The 22,065-nt window shown below is 44.4% G+C and overlaps 1 protein-coding gene across 6 annotated transcripts in view; it reads left to right on the top strand.

Annotated features, from left to right (window-relative positions):
- The first annotated feature begins 10,388 nt into the window (after positions 1-10,388).
- Positions 10,389-22,065, top strand: part of ZNF131 (zinc finger protein 131) — a 29,994-nt gene continuing 18,317 nt past the window's right edge. For 2 of the 6 annotated variants that reach the window (XM_066378197.1, XM_066378155.1), the window contains exons 1-4: positions 10,452-10,592; positions 11,492-11,630; positions 12,539-12,640; positions 20,749-20,893. In XM_066378197.1, coding sequence (XP_066234294.1) covers positions 11,507-11,630; positions 12,539-12,640; positions 20,749-20,893 — 371 coding nt within the window. In that variant the 5' untranslated portion in view covers positions 10,452-10,592; positions 11,492-11,506. Of the gene's footprint in view, positions 10,604-10,631; positions 11,037-11,078; positions 11,289-11,491; positions 11,631-12,538; positions 12,641-20,748; positions 20,894-22,065 lie in introns of those variants that run through there. The other 4 variants (XM_066378174.1, XM_066378181.1, XM_066378188.1 and 1 more) reach the window with 4 other exon arrangements.

Raw genomic sequence — 22,065 nt, 5'->3', positions numbered from 1 at the left:
CGGGAGTCTGTCTGACTGTCTCTCCCTGTTTCCAGCTTCAGAAAAATGAAAAAAAAAAAAAAAAGAATCTATTTCAAGAGATTAGAGAAATATAATGGGAATTAAGTCCAAAAAAAAATAGAGGAAAGTAAATAATTATAAGAATAAACATTGATGATGTAGACATTAAACAGACATTAGAAATGATAAATAACCCCGAAATAGACAGCCCCTAATAAGGCTAACAAGAAATAGAAATGAGAAAAAATTAATAGTATCTTAGGATCAGGAATAAAAAGAACATCACGGTAGAGTCTGTAGACAGTAAAGAGATATTAATGATGGTGTACTGTATATAATTTTATATCAACAAATCTGAAAATTTTAAATAAAAAAGACATATTCCTAAAAAAACATGATTTACCAAAAAGTTACTGTCTGCATTTCAGTAGGTAGTGTAAACCCTACAGAAATTGAGGGTGTGCCACTTTGATACAGTTCTCAGGGTACTAGTGGCTGAGGGCATGCCAATAAAGGAAAAATTATTGTACCTTGAATTCCTCTCCACAAATAAGCACAGCACTTGAGGCCTCTTTCAGTTGTTGTTTTGGGTTTGTTGTGTTTTTTTTTCTTAATTAAGTGAGAGACAGAGAAGCAGAGAGACAGACTGTTGAATGCACTGGACCGGGGTCCACCCTCAAGCCCTCTACCTGGGGAGGATGCTCTGCCCGTCTGGGGCTGCTGCTCAGATGCTCGGAAACGGAGCCATTTTAGCACCTGAGGTGAGGCCATGGAGCCATGTTCAACAACTGGGGCCAAGTTTGTTTGAACCATTGGAGCCATGGCTGCAGGAGGAGGGGAGAGAGGGAGAGAGAGAAGGGGGAAGGGTGAGAAGCAGATGGTTGTTTCTGCTGTGTGCCCTGACCGGAATTGAACCCGGGATTTCCACAGGCAGCCAACGCTCTGAGCCAATGGGCCAGGGCGGCGTTCAGTTTTGAAGTCAGCATAGATCACTCTTTTTTTTTTTTTTTTTTTTTTTTTTTACAGAGACAGAGAGAGAGTCAGAGAGAGGGATAGACAGGGACAGACAGAAAGGAACGGAGTGATGAGAGGCATCAATCATTAGTTTTTCGTTGCACGTTGTGACACCTTAGTTGTTCATTGATTGCTTTCTCATATGTGCCTTGACCGTGGGGCTACAGCAGACCGAGTAACCCCTTGCTCTAGCCAGTGACCTTGGGTCCAAGCTGGTGAGCTTGTGCTCAAACCAGATGAGCCTGCACTCAAGCTGGCGACCTCAGGGTCTCGAACCTGGGTCCTTGGCATCCCAGTCTGTTGCTCTACCCACTGCACCACCACCTGGTCAGGCAGCATAGATCACTCTTGACACTAAGTTAATAAGTTCTGATAACCCACTACCATCGGACCAGCCAGATCACTCTTAACAACAGTTCTCCAACCCATTTAGTCAGTGACTCATGAGTCTCTGAACATTGATGGGGCCAGAAGAAGAGAGGGATCTCGTCCAGAGCAGAACAAAGCTCCTGGAGAAGCTAACATGACCCAGTCTGTCCAATCCATGGTATGGGCACCAACTGACCATGCAAGTGGAAACGCCTATCAGAATCAAGTTGATCAGATTCACTGCAACACACAGTTGAACAGGCACTGCAGCACCCGTGGTGTGGTGCATTCAGAAATGACCCCAGGAATACCCAGGAATCATAAGTAAATGGGATAGGCAACCCAGGCCCAATGTCATTGTCCTGTGTTGTAGGAACTCATGTCACCCCTGTGGGCTGTTAACTGTGAACTGTGGATGGAGGAGGCATGCATTTGGGATTGTTCACAGATGACTTGGTTCAATAATTGCCTGTTAATCAAATTATTGGTTAGAAAAAAGGTAGTATTAAGTGCACTGGTGAGGAGAAATCTGCTTAATGGGCAGAGTTGATAGAACTATACTTGATCCTGAATGTTTTATGGAAGGGTAAGCATCCTGATGATCTTAAATATTTATACATCACATACATCTGATCAATATTTCCAGGCACTGAGAGCAGTATGGCTAGTTGGCCAACATGCTGGCAAAACAAGATGGGAAAGTGCTTCTGCTACATTAGTTCTGGTGTGTGATGTTTCCGTTTATTTATTTGAAAACTATTTTGTTTCTCTTTACATGTTCTTTGACAAATTGTTGTCTTAATGTAGTTGAGGTGTCTTTCTGTGTCTTCTGGTAGCTCACTGAGCTTCCCTAAAATATCTATTTTGAATTCTTTATCAGGCAATTCATAGATCTTCATGACTTTGGTGTTGGTTTCTGTAAAGGTTAGTGTGACTCATTGATAGTGCCATGTTTCCTTAATTTTTCATGTTCCTTGCATTTTACACTTCTGTTTTTGCCTTTGAAACAGCAGACACCTCCTCCAGTCTTGACTTTGGGAGAGAAATTCTGGAGATCTCAGACCTATTCATACACCTGCTCCACGCTTTTTGCGCCCTCTTGTGGCAGAATTCTTAAGCTTGTATACCTTCTCTGGATACTGAAAGGCTTACGCCTTTCTTCACTCTGCCCAAAGGTGGCGCTCAAGGTCAAGCCTGTGGTTTTTCTCGGGCTTGCAGAACCCAGCCAGGTATTTTGCCTAGATTCACTATCCACCTGCCAAAGCCTGAGAAGCGCCTCGTTGGCAGCGTCTGCCCCGTGGGAAAGCGGTGCTCACTTCTTCCTGCTCACCCCACCGTCAAGAGAAATCACAAACCGGGAAGATCTCTCTTGACCCTATGCTGTGCTGCTTTGGGGACAGTGCTCATGCAGGTCAAGTCAAACTGTTTTCTTCCTCTCTCCAATGCCCCAAACACTCTCTCTCTCTCTCTCTCTCTCTCTCTCTCTCTCTCTCTCTCTCTCAATCCAACAGTGCATTGGAACCTCTCCTCTGGAAACCTGAACTTTCACAAAGAATCTTCTTGTCCATTGGTGATTTCTGAGACTGTTTTTTAGGGGCTGCAAGACCACAGCCAAGAGGTTCACAGGCCACTGCGGGACCCACAACTGGTCTATGTGTCTGTTACCTGACACACAGGTGGGGGAGACTCCTCCCAACTCCATGGGTGCTGGATCCCATGGTGTCCACAAAAGCACTTTTGCATGTGTGTGTGGATACCAACTTAATGTTGTGGAGGGGCAGACAAAACCTCTTGTTCCAGCATGATGCTCACATCACTTTCTGAAAACTGGCTTGGGGCCAGTCTGCCTAACAGTGTTGTGGGGAAGGTGAACGGAAAGAGCAGAGGGAAGACTTCGTGAGGTTGGGCAGAAAAAAATCCAAGATCTAGGAATGACCTGCGGGCATGGCCACCGCTGACTGTTTTAGCCACAGGTGGTCTACAGGAAGCAATGAAGATCACAGTAGGCCCTGGCCGGTTGGCTCAGCAGTAGAGCGTTGGCCCAGAGTGTGGAAGTCCTAGGTTTGATTCCTGGTCAGGGCACACAGGAGAAGCACCCATCTGCTTCTCCACCTATATGCCATCTCTCTCTCTCCCCTCCCCTCCTGAAGCCATGGCTCAAATGGTTTAAGAAATGTTGACCCCAGGCTCCATGGCCTCACCTCAGGTGCTAAAATAGCTCGGTTGCTGAGCAATGGAGCAGAGCCCAGATGCACAGAGCATTGCCCTGGTAAGGGGCTTCCCAGGTGGATTCCAGTCAGGACACATGCAGGAGTCTGTCTCTGCAGGAGCTTCTCACTTAATTGGAAAAAAAATCATAGTAAAATAAACCCAAGGGAAGGATGAAATGGGAATTCTATACACTTATTCCTTTTCATATTATATTTTACATCATAAAGATTTATGCATTTAACAAATATTTATTAAGCACCAACTATCTGTCAGACACTGTTCTAGGCACTTCAAAAACACATGGAGTTCATATTTAATGATAGCACAGCCTTGGTGTAAAACAGAAAATATTGAATCTTGTAGGGAAGAATAAAACATTCCATCACTCGACCATTAAAAGACAGCTAGTGTTAACTTTTTGTTGCATTTTCTTTGTTCACTTTTTGCTATGCCTATACTCACTCGTCTATATATGTAAAGTTGGGGATTTTATTGTGCCCTTGATTTACAAAATGCTATATAATTCGTAAAAGGATATGAAATTGTCAAACCGTCTTCATAAAAATTGCCAAATGACTTTCTAGAAATTGTATTTGTCAATGGTATGAGCATTATTACGGGTTTAAAATCACCAGGATTTGGTATATATTGATTAGATGTATGTGTGTGACAGAGAGACAAAAGTGGGAGAAAAAAGCAAAAGAAACAATCTTCAGATTTCTGACTTGTTCTACTAGTGCGTAGTTGTAGGTATCAATAACCAAGACTATAATCTCAGTTAGAGGAGTGAATTTGATGTCCAGAAGATGCGGCTTTGAAGCACCCCTAGGGCACCCCAACAGAGCCTCCTGCCTGGTGCTGAACATCACTGTCTGGGCTGGAGATGTAGGTCTGGGTGTATATAAAGCAAGACCAAGGGTGAGGTCACCTAGCGAGAGTGTGTGGAGTTAGAGAAGGACAGAAGGTGAGTTCCAGGCAACTTGTACTGTCCCCAAAACTTGGCCTTGGACTTCCCAGTCTTGGGGCGTCTGGGATGGCTGGGGTGTTTCTAGGACATTCTAGAGATTCTATCTACTCTAGCATGCCCCTAAGATTGCTCTAGAGTTCCCTGATTGTCATGCCTTGGGTTCAGCCCTAATAAAATGGGTGGATGGGGTCAGAAGTTGAGGGATAGATATTCTGTGTTTATTTCCTCCCTTCCCCCTCCCCCTCCACACACACATACATTCATTGAATTTCACTTAGATTTTCCATATGAGAATTTTAAATTATTTTAGAAAACGCGAGGAATAATTATGTATTGCAATTTCCATAACAGCACTGAGACTCTCAAAATTTTGTGTAGAATAGAACTTCAGGAGTTAGGCCTTGGCCTGGTTAGAGTGTCGTCCCCATACGCCAAGGCTGTGGGTTCAACTCCCTGTCAAGGCCCACACAAGAATCAACCAATGAATGCATAAAAAGTGAAACAACAAATTGATATTTCTCTCTCTACAATCAATTAAAAATATACACACATATAATACCAATATATCTATATGTACATATACACACACACATATATAAAATACTAAAAAAAAAGCCCCAAGACTTAAGGAGTCTTAGAAACAGAATAGAAAACTCACATTCTGGTATCCTGAACTTCAGAAGTCAAATGAATCATTCTTAAAAGAGTTTAGTTGAAAAACATTTTTATATCTGTCCAATGTTTTCACTGTGCTTAGTGGGACAAATAGCATAGAGTACACTGACTCTATCTTCCTGGAAGGGGAAGTCTTGCATTCATTTTGTTTCTTAAAAAAAAAATGTTGCATAAAAATATTATTCATTTCGATTTCTGAGTTTCGATCCCCTCTTAAATTTGTCACCTCAGGCACATGCCTCCTTCAGGCCACTGAAGTTTTGGCCCTGTTTGGAAGTCATCTTAGAGTCTAGAATAATTTTAAAAATCAATCCAAAAAGGAGAAAGAAATAACACAGAACAGTAAGACAAACAGAAAACATAGTACTAACATAATAAATTGAATCCAAAATATACTAGAATGACATTTAAAATAATGGACAGTGGTGCTCAAATATTAAGAGGTCAAGGAGCCCTGGCCAGGTGGCTTAGTGGATAAAGCGTCATCCAGGCACAAAGGGTCATGAGTTTAATCCCGGGTCAGGGCATGTAATCAATGAGTAATCAGGAGAAGTAATCAATGAGTGCACAAGTAAATGGAACTACTAAGTGGCACTATGAGTTGATGCTTCCCTCTCTCTCTATCTCTCAAAACACAATGCAAAATTAAAATTAAAAAAAAAAATAGGTCAAGGAAAAGAGGAAGATCCACAGAAATTCCAAGGAGGTTCCAGTGAGTTCCAAGATTGCAAGAAAAATTAAAAATAAATAAATAAAAGCAGCAGCTGTACTCAGACCTTAAAGGACCCTTTGACAATAACAACATTCTGGAGTTTCTCCAACTTCCAGGAGAATAGCAACCTTTTCCACACCCAGAGGTTATTACAATTTCAGATTGTTGTACCAAGATGGGACCAGAGCTGAACTTGAACACTCAAGATCTGACAGCTGCTTGGCACCACAATGCTGAGAGGGAAACTTCTGGGCCTGGGGTGTCATTCCTTGCTTAGCCTGCTTGGGTCTGCTGGCCCTGGCCCTGGTCCTGCCTTCTTCCCCAGCTCCACCACACAGTTGAGTAACTCCCTACTTTGGAGCGTGCAAGCCCGCATTCCATGACTCCTGTCTGAGTCACCATCCACAAGCCAGGAGGCTACTAAGTAACTGCTCTCAAGTACACATTCCTGTCCTGAGCCTCGCATGTGCTCTGAAGGAAGAAAAGGAGGGAATAATAATCTTAATAATGTTGTCAGTTTCTTATCTGTGGCATATTTAAAATATTGCTTGCCCCTGAAAACATCTGGACTTGTCATAATCCTTTTTTTTTTATCTTGTTGCAACTGGTTTTATTGAGGATATCTTCAAGTTTCAGTGCCTTTGGGCAGTCACAAAGAAGATCTCAATTTTAATCCATAAATGGCTATTAAAAAATCCAACAGGGAGCATCATAAACCTTATACTGAGTCATAATAATAAGGTGACCAATCATGCTCCTTTAGCGAGGACAGTCCTTCTTTTGTCCCTCGAAAAGTGTCCTCCTACATGTCCTCCTTTTTGATATTGAAAGACTAATCTGTAAATGTCCGTATTCAATCGATGCAGAGTCAATCCATTGCATGTGATGTGACGTATTTGTATCTAAATGAGTAGCTTTTTCTTACAATTATTAAAAGTTAATAGGCATGTAAGCATAATTACAATATAAAGTATTACAAATGTTTTTATTATGCATTTATCATATTATATGTATTATTGTTACAATGAATAAAATGTTTTTTTATTTATTATATTGTTTTCGTCAATTTATTTTTGTTCTCCTTTTCATTGTAAAAAAGTTGGTCACCTTAATAATAAGGAACTTCATTTACTGAAAGCTTACTACCTAGCAGACATGCTCTGATATTAAGAGGTCAAGGAGCCTGAGGACTCCTGGAGCACTGATGTCACAGTTCAATCTGGTGTCAGGACATCTAATCTAAGTGCTTTCCATGTGTTATCTCACTTACTTCCCACAACAACACTATTTTAAAGGTAAAGAAATGGAAGTTTAATGAAGTTAAACAATTTGCCCAAAGTCACCCAGCTAGGAAGTTGAACAAACACTTCAACACAGGCTAGCTTTCACACCGAACTCTTGACTACCATGGTGTCTCGTTCCCACTGCTGTTTTGGAACATAGAAAAAGACACCACTGAGGTAGCCAGATCTATCGGTCAAGTCTCCTTAAGTTTGAAGAATCGTATTAACTCCAGAGAACATCTATAAATTTCATTATTATTAACTGACACAAAATGTACACCACAGAAGTGAAGAACCATATGACTTCACTTATATGTAGGATATAAAACTGAAAGCAACAAATAAACAAGAAAAACAAACACGAACTCATAGACACAGACAACAGCATGATAGTTACCAGACGGATCGGGTTGGGAGGGAAGGTAGTAAGGGCTACAGAGGGTCAAATACACAGTGACGGCAGAAGATGTAACTTAGGGGGTGGGCACACAATGCAATATACAGATGATGCATCATAGAACGGTACACTTAAAACCTAATAATCTTATTAACCCATGTCACCCGAATAAACTTAGTTTTTAAAAAATCTGCACCACAGAGAACTGTGCGTGTACACCAACTTCACTCTCCTGTCACCTGTCCTTGTAGGTACCTGGTTACTGACTGCTTCTGGAGGGAACACGATGCCCCTCAGACTGCTATCATATATCTCGGTTACCAACTTTGCCAGTCCTGTTGATGCTATTGTGACATTTAAAATATTTTCCTTTCTCCTGCGTGGTAGGCCGCTCCTAAGGCTGACTGCTCCCAGTGATCACACCTCCTCCGTGTCTGCCATTGACTGCGGCTACACCTGGTGACTTGCTTCTAACAAATAGGATGTAGCAAATGTGGCAGAATGTCACTTCTTAGATTCTGCTACAAGAAGATTTGACTTCTGTCTTGCTCACTCTCTTTTGCTCTCTCAGACAGACTCAGCTGTCAGACCCTGCGGTGAACCCCACATGGAGGAAGAGCTTGCAAAGAAACTTAGGTCCTCAGTCTAACAGCTCAGGAGGAACTGGCCTCTGTCAACAGTCACTTACCATGGCTGTGGAAGCACATCTTTCCCCGCTGAGGCTTGAGATGACAGCAGTCCTGGCTGACATCTTGATTGAAAACTTGTGAAAGACCCTGACAACCTAGGTAAGTGACATCCATGTTTCTGACCTGCAGAAACTGTGAAATAATAATATTGTTCTAAGCCACTACATTTTGGAATAACTTGTTACACAGCCTTAAATACTAATATATCTTCTAATCTCAAACATACACTCCTAAGAGCATCCAATGAATTAATCTTTTCAGTAATAATAGGTGTCCTTCCTCCTATCTAAGGCTCATTCATTGACCTATCCTCTCAAATTCTTCTCTAGTCTCTTCCTCTCTTACAAAGTTAACCCCTCCCCCCCCTATATTTTTATTATCTTCTGCTGGATTCTTCCCTGTCAGTATTTCAATTGCTTATGTCTCTTTTATCCAAAAACATAAAACCTAAAACTGGACTGCCCCATCACTCTGTACAGGTACTCCTTTCTCTCCACTCTCTCTTTTTTTTTTTCAGAGACAGAGAGAGAGTCAGAGAGACAGATAGATAGGGACAGACAGACAGGATCGGAGAGAGATGAGAAGCATCAATCATCAGTTTTTTGTTGTGACACCTTAGTTGTTCATTGATTGCTTTCTCATATGTGCCTTGACCGTGGGCCTCAGCAGACCAAATAACACCTTGCTCAAGCCAGTGATCTTGGGTCCAAGCTGGTGAGCTTTGCTGATACCAGATGAGTCTGTGCTCAATCTGGCGACCTCGAGGTCTCGAATCTGGGTTCTCCATATTCCAGTCTGACGCTCTATCTACTATGCTACCGCCTGGTCAGGTTCCACTCTCATTTTTTAATGAGAGTTCTATCACTGTTATGGCAATTCCCCCCCCCCCCCCATTTTGGTAATGGTACCAACAGTCAACCAGCTGAAGCCAGAAATCTAGGAGTCATCTTTGACTGCTCCTGTCATGAATACACTCAATGTTAGAGGCAGTATCCATAGATACTGCCAAAATTGATTCCAACTCTTTATTCACTCCAGTTCTCTAATTCCACTTGACACCACAGTTTCATGTAGATCACTGACAGCCTTCCAACTGGTCTCTACTCTTGCGTTAGTCTCATTTAATCTATTCTCCATATTCGGGTTAGAATTCTCACTTGAAAAGGGAAATCTTATGGTGTCACTAGCCTGCTCAATCTTCAAGGCTTCCCTTTGTCAGTTTAAGTAAGTCTTACACCTTTAATGGTGTTTGCAAGACCCCAGTTGGTCTGTCCCAGCAACATTCTTTCAGTTCCTGGAACGCTATCATCTCGGCGCGCCTTGGCTAACACTCAGACTTGAGGTTGCTTCTTAAAAGTCATTAGTGGCCTGACCTGTGGTGGTGCAGTGGGATAAAGCATCCACCTGGAACACTGAGGTTGCTTGTTCAAAACCCTGGGCTTGCCTGGTCAAGGCACATATGGGAGTTGATGCTTCCTGCCCCTCCCCCTTCTCTTTCTCTCTATCCCCTCTCTCTAAAAATCAATAAATAAAATATTTAAAAAAAAAGTCATTAGCTTTCCTTGACCCACAGATTACATCGTTCTTCACATCTCATAACACTCAGCAGTCAGCCCCCAGGCAATTTAACTGTTGAAGCTATCAAACCAAGATTTGGAAAGCTGAGACTCCACATGCCCTGTTCATCCAGGATTTTCCAGTCCCTTAAGCAGGGTCTATCACAGCGCTGACGCTCAATTAACGTCTGTTGAAATGGTTACATTTACTTTTGCATCTAGCTCTTAGAGTTCTTCCCTAATTCCCAATAGCTTCTCTTTTTTAGAGAAAATAATGTCAGGTATCTCATTTTCCTTAGAAAACATTTTATTTTTCCCGGATGGATGAAGGAGCCCATCACGTGAGGCTGATGATGGGTCAGTGGCCTCTTTAAGCGCGCGGAGGGGGGGCAGAGAGGGGACAGCTGCCGCAACAGTACACTGGCAAGCGATCGGGGAGCAGCCCCGCCAGGTCGGGAGCCTGGCGAACACGTGCCGCCCGCCGGGTGCGGAGAGGGCGGCCCGACGTGCTCGCGCCCGTGGCCGCCGGGCCCCGGAGCGAGCGCACGTGCGCCGGCCGGCCCGAGCGGAAGAAGCGCCCGGCAGTCGGCGGACATGGAGGGCGAGGCGCTGCCTAGGGGTAGGGGCAGGTGCGGGGCGAGCCGCGCCCCGGGAGGGGAGAGCAGAGCAGGGCAGGAAAGGCTTTGAGGGACGGAGTGGAGCGGGAGGACCCGAGCTAGGTAAGAGCTAGGTAAGGCGGGCGGGCCGACCTGGCGCTGGGAGGAAGGGGGCGGGGCGGGGCGGGGCCGCGGGCCGGGGAATAAAAGCCCGGGGGCCGGCGCTGCGTGGTCGTCCTGCGGTCCGGATGCAAGTGCTCACACCTGCGGTCGAAAGCGGGTGGGGGGGACCGCAGATTCCGCCGCCGCGCACGGCCAGCCCGGCACCGGCCCAGCCCTTTACAGCCGGACTTCCGCCGCCCTGCGCGCGCGGCCTCACGGTCTCCGAGCGCCAAGTCCCCACGGTTGGCTCCTCCCCGCCGCTGGGAGAGGGGGGGGGCGTGGGGGCGTGGCCCGTCCCTCCACGGTCTGCGCTCGGTCGTCGGCCGCGTCAGCCGAAGCAAGACGCAGTGACGCATTACGTCTACGTCAGTGACGCGCAGGCCCGGGCCGCTCCTCCTTCCCTGAGTGAGTGCCGGCCCGGTCCGGGCGGGGGAGGAGAGGGGGGGCGAGGGAGGGAGAGGCGACCCGGGAGCCGTTGTGGGCCGCGGGCCGGACCGGGTCCTGGAGCGGCGGGAGCCAGGGCCGGGCCGCAGGGCCGGGGGGGCCGTTAGAGGGCCGCGGCGGCGGTCGGCCCCTTTCCCCGGCCGGGCGTGCGCTCCCGGAGCCTCCGGCGCGGTGCCCACCCCGCTCCAGCTCGCGTCTCCCGACTCCAATTAGGTCAGGCTCGGAGTCCGGCGGCCGCGGCTCCGGCGCGCGGCCGCCACGGGCTCGCCGTTCTTTCTTCTCTCGCCTTCCTGCGCTCCCGCCTCGCCCTCCCCCCTTCCTTTGGCGTCGCTGGGGTGTTTGTTGTGTTCTGCTCTCAGGGCTCCGTTCCCCGGCCCGAGCTCATGGGGGTACCTGACCATGCTCCTCTCTTGTAGAGCACCCCGACGGCCATGGAGGCCGAGGAGACGATGGAGTGCCTGCAGGAGTTCCCTGAACATCACAAGATGATCCTGGACCGATTGAATGAGCAGCGAGAGCAAGACCGGTTCACTGACATCACCCTGATTGTGGACGGTGGGTGCGGTGGTGGGCTCGGGGCAGATTCGGGGCTTCGGCCTCACCTGCCTGCCCACCCCCTCGGGGCTCCCCATCACAGCCAGCGGGGCACTGCGCTGGGACCCAGGCCGCCCGCTGGTGGCCTGTCGCGACTTCATTTCGACAGAACCATGGCATTTGAACTTCTTGAAGTTTTCTCATTGCACACTCGAGTGCAAGATTGCAGTGTGGGGACAGGGAGGGTTTGGTTGATAGCCCTCCGGTGGATGAGCTGCTTTGAGGAGTAGCTCCCAGGAGTGACGTGGGAAAAGTTGATTTTTGTTTAGTTTCTTAAATGGTCTCGGAAGGAGACGGTGAGAGAATACTTGGCAGCACTGGTACCCTCTTGGGGAACCCCCAAAGTCAAATGGGGTTGCTTATCAGCCTTGGGTGTTGTCACTGTGTTTGAGGCAAACCCAGCTTGGTGGTCTTTTAAATGGAGTGAAATTGGCTTCTTCCAATTATTAGGCATGTTAAAATTTTTCCTATAGCAAAGATGTCCATCTCCATGGTTGTTCTGTGGTTTTTCTTCTCACTTTCCAAATGATCTATAACCTTTTAAGTGGTGTTTATATTTAGTAGTTTCAACTGAGTAGCATATGCCTATCACTCTTTAATTAAGTAGTAGTAGGTTCCTGCATCCCGAAGTGTTGTAAAGTGGCCTTTTATAAAACTGACTTAATAAGGTCTTTGAGAGAAAGATCTGGCTTTGTGTCTAATTGAAATTAGAATTTGTCACAATAACTGCCAAGAATAGTGTGACTTTAGTTCAGTTCATATAGTCAGAATTACATTATGAGGATATGAGGACTTATATAATTTCCTAACTTGTTTCCTAGTTTTATGTTTGATTTTTTGTGACTGTATTTTATTTTCTTTTTATCTAGGTCACCATTTTAAGGCTCACAAGGCTGTTTTGGCTGCTTGCAGTAAGTTCTTCTACAAATTCTTTCAGGAATTTACTCAGGAACCTTTGGTGGAAATAGAAGGTAAGTGCTTGTTTTAAGTGTAACTGCTCAGGAAACATTCTAGTTGATGAAGTTTTAATTAAACAGTTACTTCAGCAAGATACATGGGATACAGGTGTCAGTAGTTCCTGTTGGGTGACTGGATAAACTGTCCTTTTGACACCTGAGAATTCTTACTTTCAGTAAAGTGCTTGCTACAATCATCTGCCAGGAAAAACTCCTAGTTAGGTGGTGTTGGTCTCTTAAAGGCGTCTATTTCGCTGATAAAACTAATGGTCACCCACTTACTTTTGAAAACATGAATTACAAGTAAAGTCCCATGTTTGTTCAGCGGGCTTGTGTTTCAGACCTTGAGGATGCTGAAGGATACTGTAGCGGCCTCTGCTAGCAGAGGTGTGGAGTGTGAAGGGGGCTGCCATAATGTGGGCAGGTTAGGAGAGGTGAGCTGAAGTAGCATTTGGAAAGCCCTGTGGCTGTAGGAGGTCGAGGATGCAGGGTTATCCACTGGACATTGTCTCACAGCAGTAAGGGATTTTTTTTTTTTTGTGGTCATTTGACTTTTCTGTAGTAATGAATGGTCCACCAACTGCTGGGTATTGTGCTATGTAGTTTATGTACATTTTCTGAGGTTCACAGCAGTCCATTGAAATAAGTAGTATTATCTCCAGTTTATACCTCAGGGAATAGGCTCCAAAAGCTTACTGCCCAGGGTTGCCCAGCTAGTGAAGGGATTACAATTGCGTCTTAGGAAATAAGTCAGCTTTCCTACATAAATATCAAATTTTAGCTTCTTTCTAGGCTCTTGAGTTTTGGTTTTGTATCTTATTTTGGTACATTTCAGTTTATCTAACATTCTAGCTGCTATGTCCATGGGTAGGTTACCTTTTGGTTATCAGTGATGGACAGAGCACAGGCACGGTGGGAATCCACAAAGCTTACTAAAGTTGGAATCCAGCTGCTTGGATGGTGTTGGTTTCTATCACAAGATTAGAAGATTTCATGCATTTATTCACCTGAGGTATCTCAGGTGTGACCACAGGCAGGTTATTTGACTTCAATTGCATATTAGCCTCCTCATCTGATAAGTGGGTCAGTAGGCTTGGTTAATTGAAATCGCATGCAGAGTGCTTGGCATAGTGTTTAGTGAATCGTCAAAGCTTAGTAAATTGGGGCTATTTGGCGATTGAATACCTATCATGTGCTACGCTAGCTAGACCCATGAAATGAAGAATTGATGAATGAGACAAACCTTTACCAGGGGTCTCTAAACTTTTTACACAGGGGTCCAGTTCACTGTCCTTCAGACCATTGGAGGGCTGCCAAATACAGTGGTCCTCTCACCACCAATGAAAGAGGTGCCCCTTCCAGAAGTGCAGTGGGGGCTGGATAAATGGCCTCAGGGGGCCACATTGCGGCCCGCGGGCCGTAGTTTGGGGACGCCTGCTTTAAACATTTGCAGATTTAATCACGATTGAGCGACAGTAAAGAAAGGAGTGCAGTGTTGCAGAGACTTCTATTGTGGAATGGTGTCGCTGAGGAGGGGAACGAGTGGTTTAGTCTACCTTAGAGAGATGGAAAAGTTTGCAAAGAGGAGTCGACTTCTGAGCAGAATCTTAAAAAGTAGATGGCCAAGCTAGAATATAGATCACAGGTGGTGCAGCAAGGACTGCTTAATACCTGGAGAAGTAGGGTCTTCTCTTCTGAAGACCAGTCAATCACCTTGGGATGTCTCTTGTACCTCTCAGTACCTCTGACCAGCTATGTCCATTGTTGTACAGCATACACAAGCCCTCAGTGTTTAAACTGTAGGTCAGTAAGAACGTGAAAGCTAAGAACACTTTCTGTTTTTGTTATTTGCCAGGTTTAGGTTTAAAGAATCAGCTTAGCTCAATGTCTTCCTAAGCCGATAACTTTGGGATTGCTATCCTATCTGCCTGGCTCACCTGGAGAAAGCCTGGGTGTGTAATTAGAAAACTTGACTTCTAGTCCTGGCTATAATCTTTGTCAGTTGTTTAACCTTGGGCATCTTGGCTTTCTTTTTTTTTTCTTTTTTTTTTTTTCCTGAAGCTGGAAACCGGGGGGGAGAGAGTCAGACAGACTCCCGCATGCGCCTGACCGGGATCCACCCGGCACGCCCACCAGGGGGCAACGCTCTGTTGCGACCAGAGCCACTCTAGCGCCTGGGGCAGAGGCCAAGGAGCCATCCCCAGCGCCCGGGCCATCTTTGCTCCAGTGGAGCCTCGCTGCGGGAGGGGAAGAGAGAGACAGAGAGGAAGGAGAGGGGGAGGGGTGGAGAGGCAGATGGGCACCTCTCCTGTGTGCCCTGGCCGGGAATCGAACCTGGGACTTCTGCACGCCAGGCCGACGCTATACCACTGAGCCAACTGGCCAGGGCCGGCTTTCTTTTTTATTCTGAAAATACAGTGTGTCCGTAAAGTCATGGTGCACTTTTGACCAGTCACAGGAAAGCAACGAAAGACGATAGAAATGTGAAATCTGCACCAAATAAAAGGAAAACTCTCCCAGTTTCATACCTATTCAGTGCAGTTCAATGTGGGCTCACACACAGATTTTTTAGGGCTCCTTAGGTAGCTATCCCGTATAGCCTCTACAGACTCGTCACTGACTGATGGCCTACCAGAACAGGGTTTCTCCACCAAACTGCCGGTTTCCTTCAACTGCTTATCCCACCCAGTAACATTATTCCTATGTGGAGGCGCTTCGTTATAAACGCGCTGATATTCACGTTGCACTTTGGTCACGGATTTGAATTTAGCGAACCACAGAACACACTGAACTTTCCTCTGTACCATCCACATCTTGATTGGCATGGCTGTGGGCTGCTCCGCTGTATACACGGTGTTACGTCATCATCTGTGCATGTGCACATGCTGCCATATCATCCTACAGAAACTGGGAGGGTTTTCCTTTTATTTGGTATGGGTTTCACATTTCTATCGTCTTTTGTTGCTTTCCTGTGACCTGTCAAAAGTACACCATGACTTTACGGACACACTGTATATATTAAGTAATTTGGGACCATGTAATGGACATTTTGAGTATTATGTCGTCACACGCTGGATGCTTTTAAAAACCTCTAGAGAATGCTTTTATTGTTATGATTTTGGTTTATTTTAGGAGGCAGTCAACCTGGTTAGGATCCTGTTCCAATTTTGTTTTCAGAACCTTTGTTGTGTTATTCAGGTCCCTGGTGTGCGGGTGGTTGTGCACACCGGTGCAGTTCTCAAAGCCTTTGCCTGTCCCCAGGTCAGTTCTGCATGTGTCATTGCACGCTCGCTGAGCTTGAGCCTGCCTGTGTGCACAGATGGAGAAGGCCTCTCTCCAGGTCACTCTGATGTCCTCCGTGTGTTAGCTCCCAGGAGCGCCTACTCCCGGTCCTTCAGCTGCAGAACTGGGGTCCCCCCCCCCCCCGTGCTCTGTACACTTTCCGCCATGGGATCCACTTCTGTGTTGAAAGCAAAGGGAGAGGGAAAAGAAACAAGAATTCTCTTCATGCTCTTTCCATCCTGCTGTCCTTCCTAGTTCTGCCAGAGAGAAGAGCTTTCTCTTAGATTTCAGGTGCTTGCTTGGTGGCCACCAAGCACAGGTATGCAGCATTGGCACTGGGGTTACCTTGAGGAGGTCTGAGATGGAACAATAGAAACCAAGTATTTTCCCCTCACCTGCATGCACATTCTGTCTTCTTTCCTGGTTCTCTAGCCAGAAAGTTTCTCTTGGAGCTTTCTGTCTGCACCTGCCGCACAGTTACAGAGTTTGGACCATGTTCAAGTCTAAGTTGAGATCTATAAGAGGAAAAATGAAATCCAGGAAACTTACTTCACTTGATATCTCTCTCTAGTCTGCTTGCTTCCATTTAGTTGCTTAGAGTCCTCGTATTGTTTGCTTTATGTATTCTCTCCAGGATTTTTAGTTGGAATGAGTGGAGAACATATGGTAGAGTGTGCTTTCTGCATCATAGCCAGACTGGAGCCCCCATCTGTAAAATATGAGTAATTACCTGTAGTGATGGTTTTCATTCTTAGTGGCACATTAGAAACACCAGGGGAGCTTTTGCAGGTACCAGTGCCCAGGTGTATCTCCAGATGAGTTAAATCAGTCTTTGACAGTTGGGATCCAAGCATCTATATTTAGAAGTTGTCTAGGTCAGTGGTCGGCAAACTCATTAGTTAACAGAGCCAAATATCATCAGTACAACAATTGAAATTTCTTTTGAGAGTTAGAATTTTTAAACAAAGTATATAGTTAGGTACATTCCTTATCAAGGTAGCACCCTCACATGGTATTTTGTGGAAGAGCCACACTCAAGGGGCCAAAGAGCCGCATGTGGCTCACGAGCTGCAGTTTGCCGACAAGGGGTCTAGGTCCTTGTTATTTAAGGTGTGGTCTGAGGACCAGTGATGCATGGGGATTACTGGGAGCTTGTTAGAAGTGTAGACTCTTAGTCTCACCCTAGGACTAGTGAATCAGTTCTAGATCCTTCCTTAGATGATGCCTGTTTACAGGAAAGCGAGGGCAGCACTGCCATAGAACCATTGCCTTATGGGGTTTTGTATAAGCAAGTGACATGCATATAAAATAAGTTTCTATTCTAATATGTTCTATGACTACAAATTGTCATTAGATGCAAGCTGAGCTACCTCTCTCTGTTTTCTAGGTCCTTGGTAAAGTAAGTGACCTTTGATTAGAACCATAGGTTCACCTTTGGCTTCAAACAGAAATTCAAAGCCATTTGCTTTGTGGCTTGTGTTGGATTCACACCACATAAAATGTCCAACGAACATTAATTTCCTTGTTCGGAGCACAGCCTCCTGAGCCTCCAGCTTTCTAAATCCATTTCTTCTCTGTTCCTCCTGAAATCACACCCATAAGAACCTAGTTTTTTCTCTAACAGCAACTCTACCATCGAGTCAAATTTTAGCTCTTACAAGGACAGACATCCAAGTACATGTTCATGCATCCTTTCTGAGTGAGAGTTTTCACCAGTTGGGGGAATTCCCTGACTAGAGAAATTTCAGAATGCATTCCTTTTGTTTCTTATATAAGAAAGGAAGATTATGAAGGTATTAATATTAACATTTTCCTTAGAACTGGCTTAGAAAAATTGTATTCTACAGCACACTTCTATAATAAATGACGTATGCGATCGATAGATAGCAGGCTGAGGTTTGCAAGTTACCAAACGAGTCCTGATAGAGAATAAAATGTTTTTGCAGCCACGTGTCATCTCGCACTGCTTCACTTCCTGGGTAGGAGTTACAGTTTAGTTCATGTTAGTGAATCAGTCTGGCCCGTGGTTTATTCCTGTGAACAGTGCTGGACCGGCTACGTAAGCACATGGCGCTGATAAGAAACAGTTCCCGGCCCTGGCCGGTTGGCTCAGCGGTAGAGCGTCGGCCTGGCGTGCGGGGGACCTGGGTTCGATTCCCGGCCAGGGCACATAGGAGAAGCGCCCATTTGCTTCTCCACCCCCCCCCCCTCCTTCCTCTCTGTCTCTCTCTTCCCCTCCCGCAGCCAAGGCTCCATTGGAGCAAAGATGGCCCGGGCGCTGGGGATGGCTCCTTGGCCTCTGCCCCAGGCGCTAGAGTGGCTCTGGTCGTGGCAGAGCATTGCCCCTGGTGGGCGTGCCGGGTGGATCCTGGTCGGGCGCATGCGGGAGTCTGTCTGACTGTCTCTCCCCGTTTCCAGCTTCAGAAAAATCCAAAAAAAAAAAGAAACAGTTCCCTGTCCCAATTTGATTTTGGAGATCGGGCCAATTTTTTTGTTAAGTCTGCAGGTGATTCTGATTAACCAAGATTGGAAACAGAGCCCACAGTCAAATCCTTGAGGCTAGATGTTTCTCAAAATGACAGATTTTTAGAATTTTCTAACAATAATGCAGTATATGTATTACAAAATAATCCCAGTGGGGTCTAGGGGCACACACTGGAACAGGTAAGATATTGGCAGTGTAGCACATTACTCCACTATAATAGTAGTGATAAAGACTGTCACCAGCCTCGTGTCAGTTCAGATCAAAGCTTCCTGCCAAGTTTGTGGGAAGCTTCTGGTTTTAAGAGATTAGGAGACTTTGGGATTATAAATAAGAGATTGTGAGACTGTAGTGAATGAGACTATGAGTATTCAAACTTCCAGGCAGGACTGTTTCCTGCCATCATCCTATTTAAAAATCTTTATCGTGAACTGTGGAGTTGTGGCATTGGTTTGATCCTAGTTTCATTATCTCTTAAGAGTTGTGTGACTTGGGTTAAGTGACTTCTCTATGTCTCAATTTCCTCATCTGTAAAATGGGGATTATAATAGAACTTTATAGGGTTGTTATAAAGAATAAGTGAGTGAGTACTTGTAAAGTAAACATTATATATGTGTGTTCTATTAACAGTCAAAATTTCATCCCATTTCAGGAAAAACTTACACATTGTTCTTAGAAAGGACATTCGCTGCACTGTGAAACATTTGGTCAAAAATCCCTCAAAAAAAGAAAGAAACAGCATAATCTAGTCTGTCCCTTAGGCTATTTTCATGGAATGAAGGATAACATGGTCAAAAGACAACCAGGAAAAAAATGGTTTAGTGGACCCAAATACAATCAGCCTTCAGTAACTCCAGTTATTTTTGGTTTGCTTATTTGATAGCATGTAACGTGGTCATATTACATTACATTTTACAGCGTTTCTCATTATTCAGATTGCTTTCAAACATTTTGAAGATGAGTCTGCTGAAGCTTAGGGATTCTGATTTGCCCCAGATCACACAGGTCATGGAGAGCTGGGACTAAACTAAATTCTGACTTCCTGAAGCATGTCCTTTCTTTACACAAATAGGGGATGGTGGATGTTTAACCAGTATTCTTACTATTGTCCTGAAGGCCACATTGAGGTATATAAAGTAAATGGAAAGAACCTGAAAATATTTATGTATTTGAAATTGTATATACTATATGCAGTTTGGACTTGGGTGTTTCTTAGCATTAAATAATTGTATATTAAAAGTAAGTTTGTCTTTGTTCCAGTCGATAGCTTTTTTAAACCTTGCATCAACAGGCTAAATAATATGTAGACTAAAGGGCATAAAGAAATAGTATATCCTTTTGGGCCAGAATTTAAACAGAAAACTTGTAAAGAAAAGTAGGAGTCAGGAAGTTTATTTTTGAAAGTGACTTTGGCATTTATTTCTACTTTGTGTGCCTACATCTTAGGATGCATTGTGTTAGGTACCGTGAAGTAAGTGCCGATACAAAATCATTTCCCTCAAGTAACACATTCAGGAGACGGTCATGAGTTATCAGACCAGGTACTGAGTCCAGCCTGGGAGAAATATTAAGGAAGTTTTCAATAAAGATGTGACATTAGATTTTATTTATTCATTTTAGAGAAGGGAGAGAGAGAGAGGAGGGGGAGGAGCAGGAAGCATCAACTCCCATATGTGCCTTGACTGGGCAAGCCCAGGGTTTCAAACCGGCAACCTCAGCGTTTCAGGTCAACGCTTTATCCACTGCGCCACCACAGGTCAGGCCAAGATGTGACATTAGAATTGGGCCTTCAGGGGCTGTGGATTTGTAGGGTTAAAGTGATCGAGCATTCAGGAAAGAGGGCACGTGTTAATGAAGGCACGGAAGCTCTCAGGAAGTGAATAGGCTTGAAAATCACTATCGTGTGTTTAATATGCTTTAACAGTTGGAAGGCAGAATAGTAGAATAGTGATAAATAGGAAAATAATATGAAGAGCCTTGAAATAAAGGCAGAGTGGTGCTGAACTTGCTTTGCTGAGCCGTGGCAGGCCATTGACTACTTTAGAAGTGTAGCTGATGCAGGCTCCCTAGCAGGGACCAGAGCATGTCAGACATGGAGTAGTGAGCCAGCTCATCTCGTTGAGTGACAGGATTTTGTAAGAGCCAGAAGTTTTTGTTAAAGGTCTTAATGTAGTTTGCTAGTTAGTGCTGGAACTTGTCTACAAAAATATTGTGCTGTTAATGAAAACTCTGCTAGGAAATAATCTTCTGAAGTGACAAGTACCAACCAAGTTCCAAACACTGGGCTTTTTTTTTTTTGTCTAAATGTTGTAAGACTCAAATCAACATGGATATGCATTAATGCACCTCTTTTTTACAGGTGTTAGTAAAATGGCCTTTAGTCATTTAATTGAGTTCACATACACAGCAAAATTAATGATACAAGGAGAAGAAGAAGCCAATGATGTGTGGAAAGCAGCAGAGTTTCTACAGATGCTCGAAGCCATCAAAGCTCTTGAAGTCAGGTAATTGCTTGTTCCTTTAATGAGGAGTAGTCAGTTCTCAGTTATGTTCACCATGATACTCAAGGAGTTATCATATGTGTCCTGCCATAAAGAACTTAGGTTTTTTGTTTTATTTTTTGTTTTGTTTTATTTATTTTTTATTCTTGTGTTATTTATTAATTATTGTATTATTATCCATACAAACATGTAAATGCCCAATACAATTTTGCCAAATGATTGAAATATTCAGTGCTGCTTTCTTTGGAATATCTCAGACTGATTGTGTCACCCAAGAAACTGAAATATTCTGACTTAGTATGAACCTTGGTGCTACAATCAGATCTTCTTTTATGATTGAGGGTTTGAAGAAAATCAGCTGCCATTTTACAGGTTCCCCTCCAGGCAGTTTAGTTACATCCATTATCTTATGAATCATCCCACCAGCCCCCAGAGTAGAATTAACATCCTGCTATTGCAGGTGAGGAAACTGAGTCAGGGAGCCATTCAGACCCATGGAGCAGGTAATTTCTGGATTTTAGATTTAAACTTAGTTTAATAACAAAACCCAGGTTGTCCATGCTAATGCTTGAGGTCCTCAGGGGAGAGAATTTCTTATCTGTGCTTGAGTTCAAGGCTGCAGCTGGAACCTCAGTTCAGTGTTCTTACTGAGGTGTTTTTACTCCAACCAATGCTCTGATTCTTAGAAGTACTTAGGTTTTCAAATTAAGACCACTTAAGGATTTATAAAATTCTTCTGGGTACTAATTGTTCTTTCCCTCACACTTAATTTCCTGTCCTTATGTAAAAACTGCTAAGATTAACTCAAGTGGCATCTTTTAGATTAGGCAGCTTTTAAGGACTTCTCTGTAAACTGTTCTATTGAATTCAAGTTGTTAATTATTTGTACCAAGGTTTACTCTAAAGAGGGTTTGGCTTACAAAACTTAACATAGTTCTTTAAAAGTGAGGAAACTGGTGAAGATAACAACATAGGGGTGATGATCAGTGGAGTTAGAAATATGATGGCCAAAGTGTATGTCGTGTTAGTCTGTACAACTGCTACATGGGCCAGATCTAGCTTTGAGTTCTGAGGCACCAAGTGCAAAAAAAAAGGAAAAAATACTCAGTTACATTATTCATGGTTACAATATGAGAACTAATTAATTGCTTAGGAGCCACTCTTAGTATTAAAAC

This window comes from Saccopteryx leptura, chromosome 1, assembly GCF_036850995.1.
Source record: "Saccopteryx leptura isolate mSacLep1 chromosome 1, mSacLep1_pri_phased_curated, whole genome shotgun sequence".
In the NCBI taxonomy this organism is placed as follows: Eukaryota; Metazoa; Chordata; class Mammalia; order Chiroptera; family Emballonuridae; genus Saccopteryx; species Saccopteryx leptura.
The sequence above is the reverse complement of the archived record's forward strand: the minus strand, read 5'-3'. Positions and strand labels throughout refer to the sequence as shown.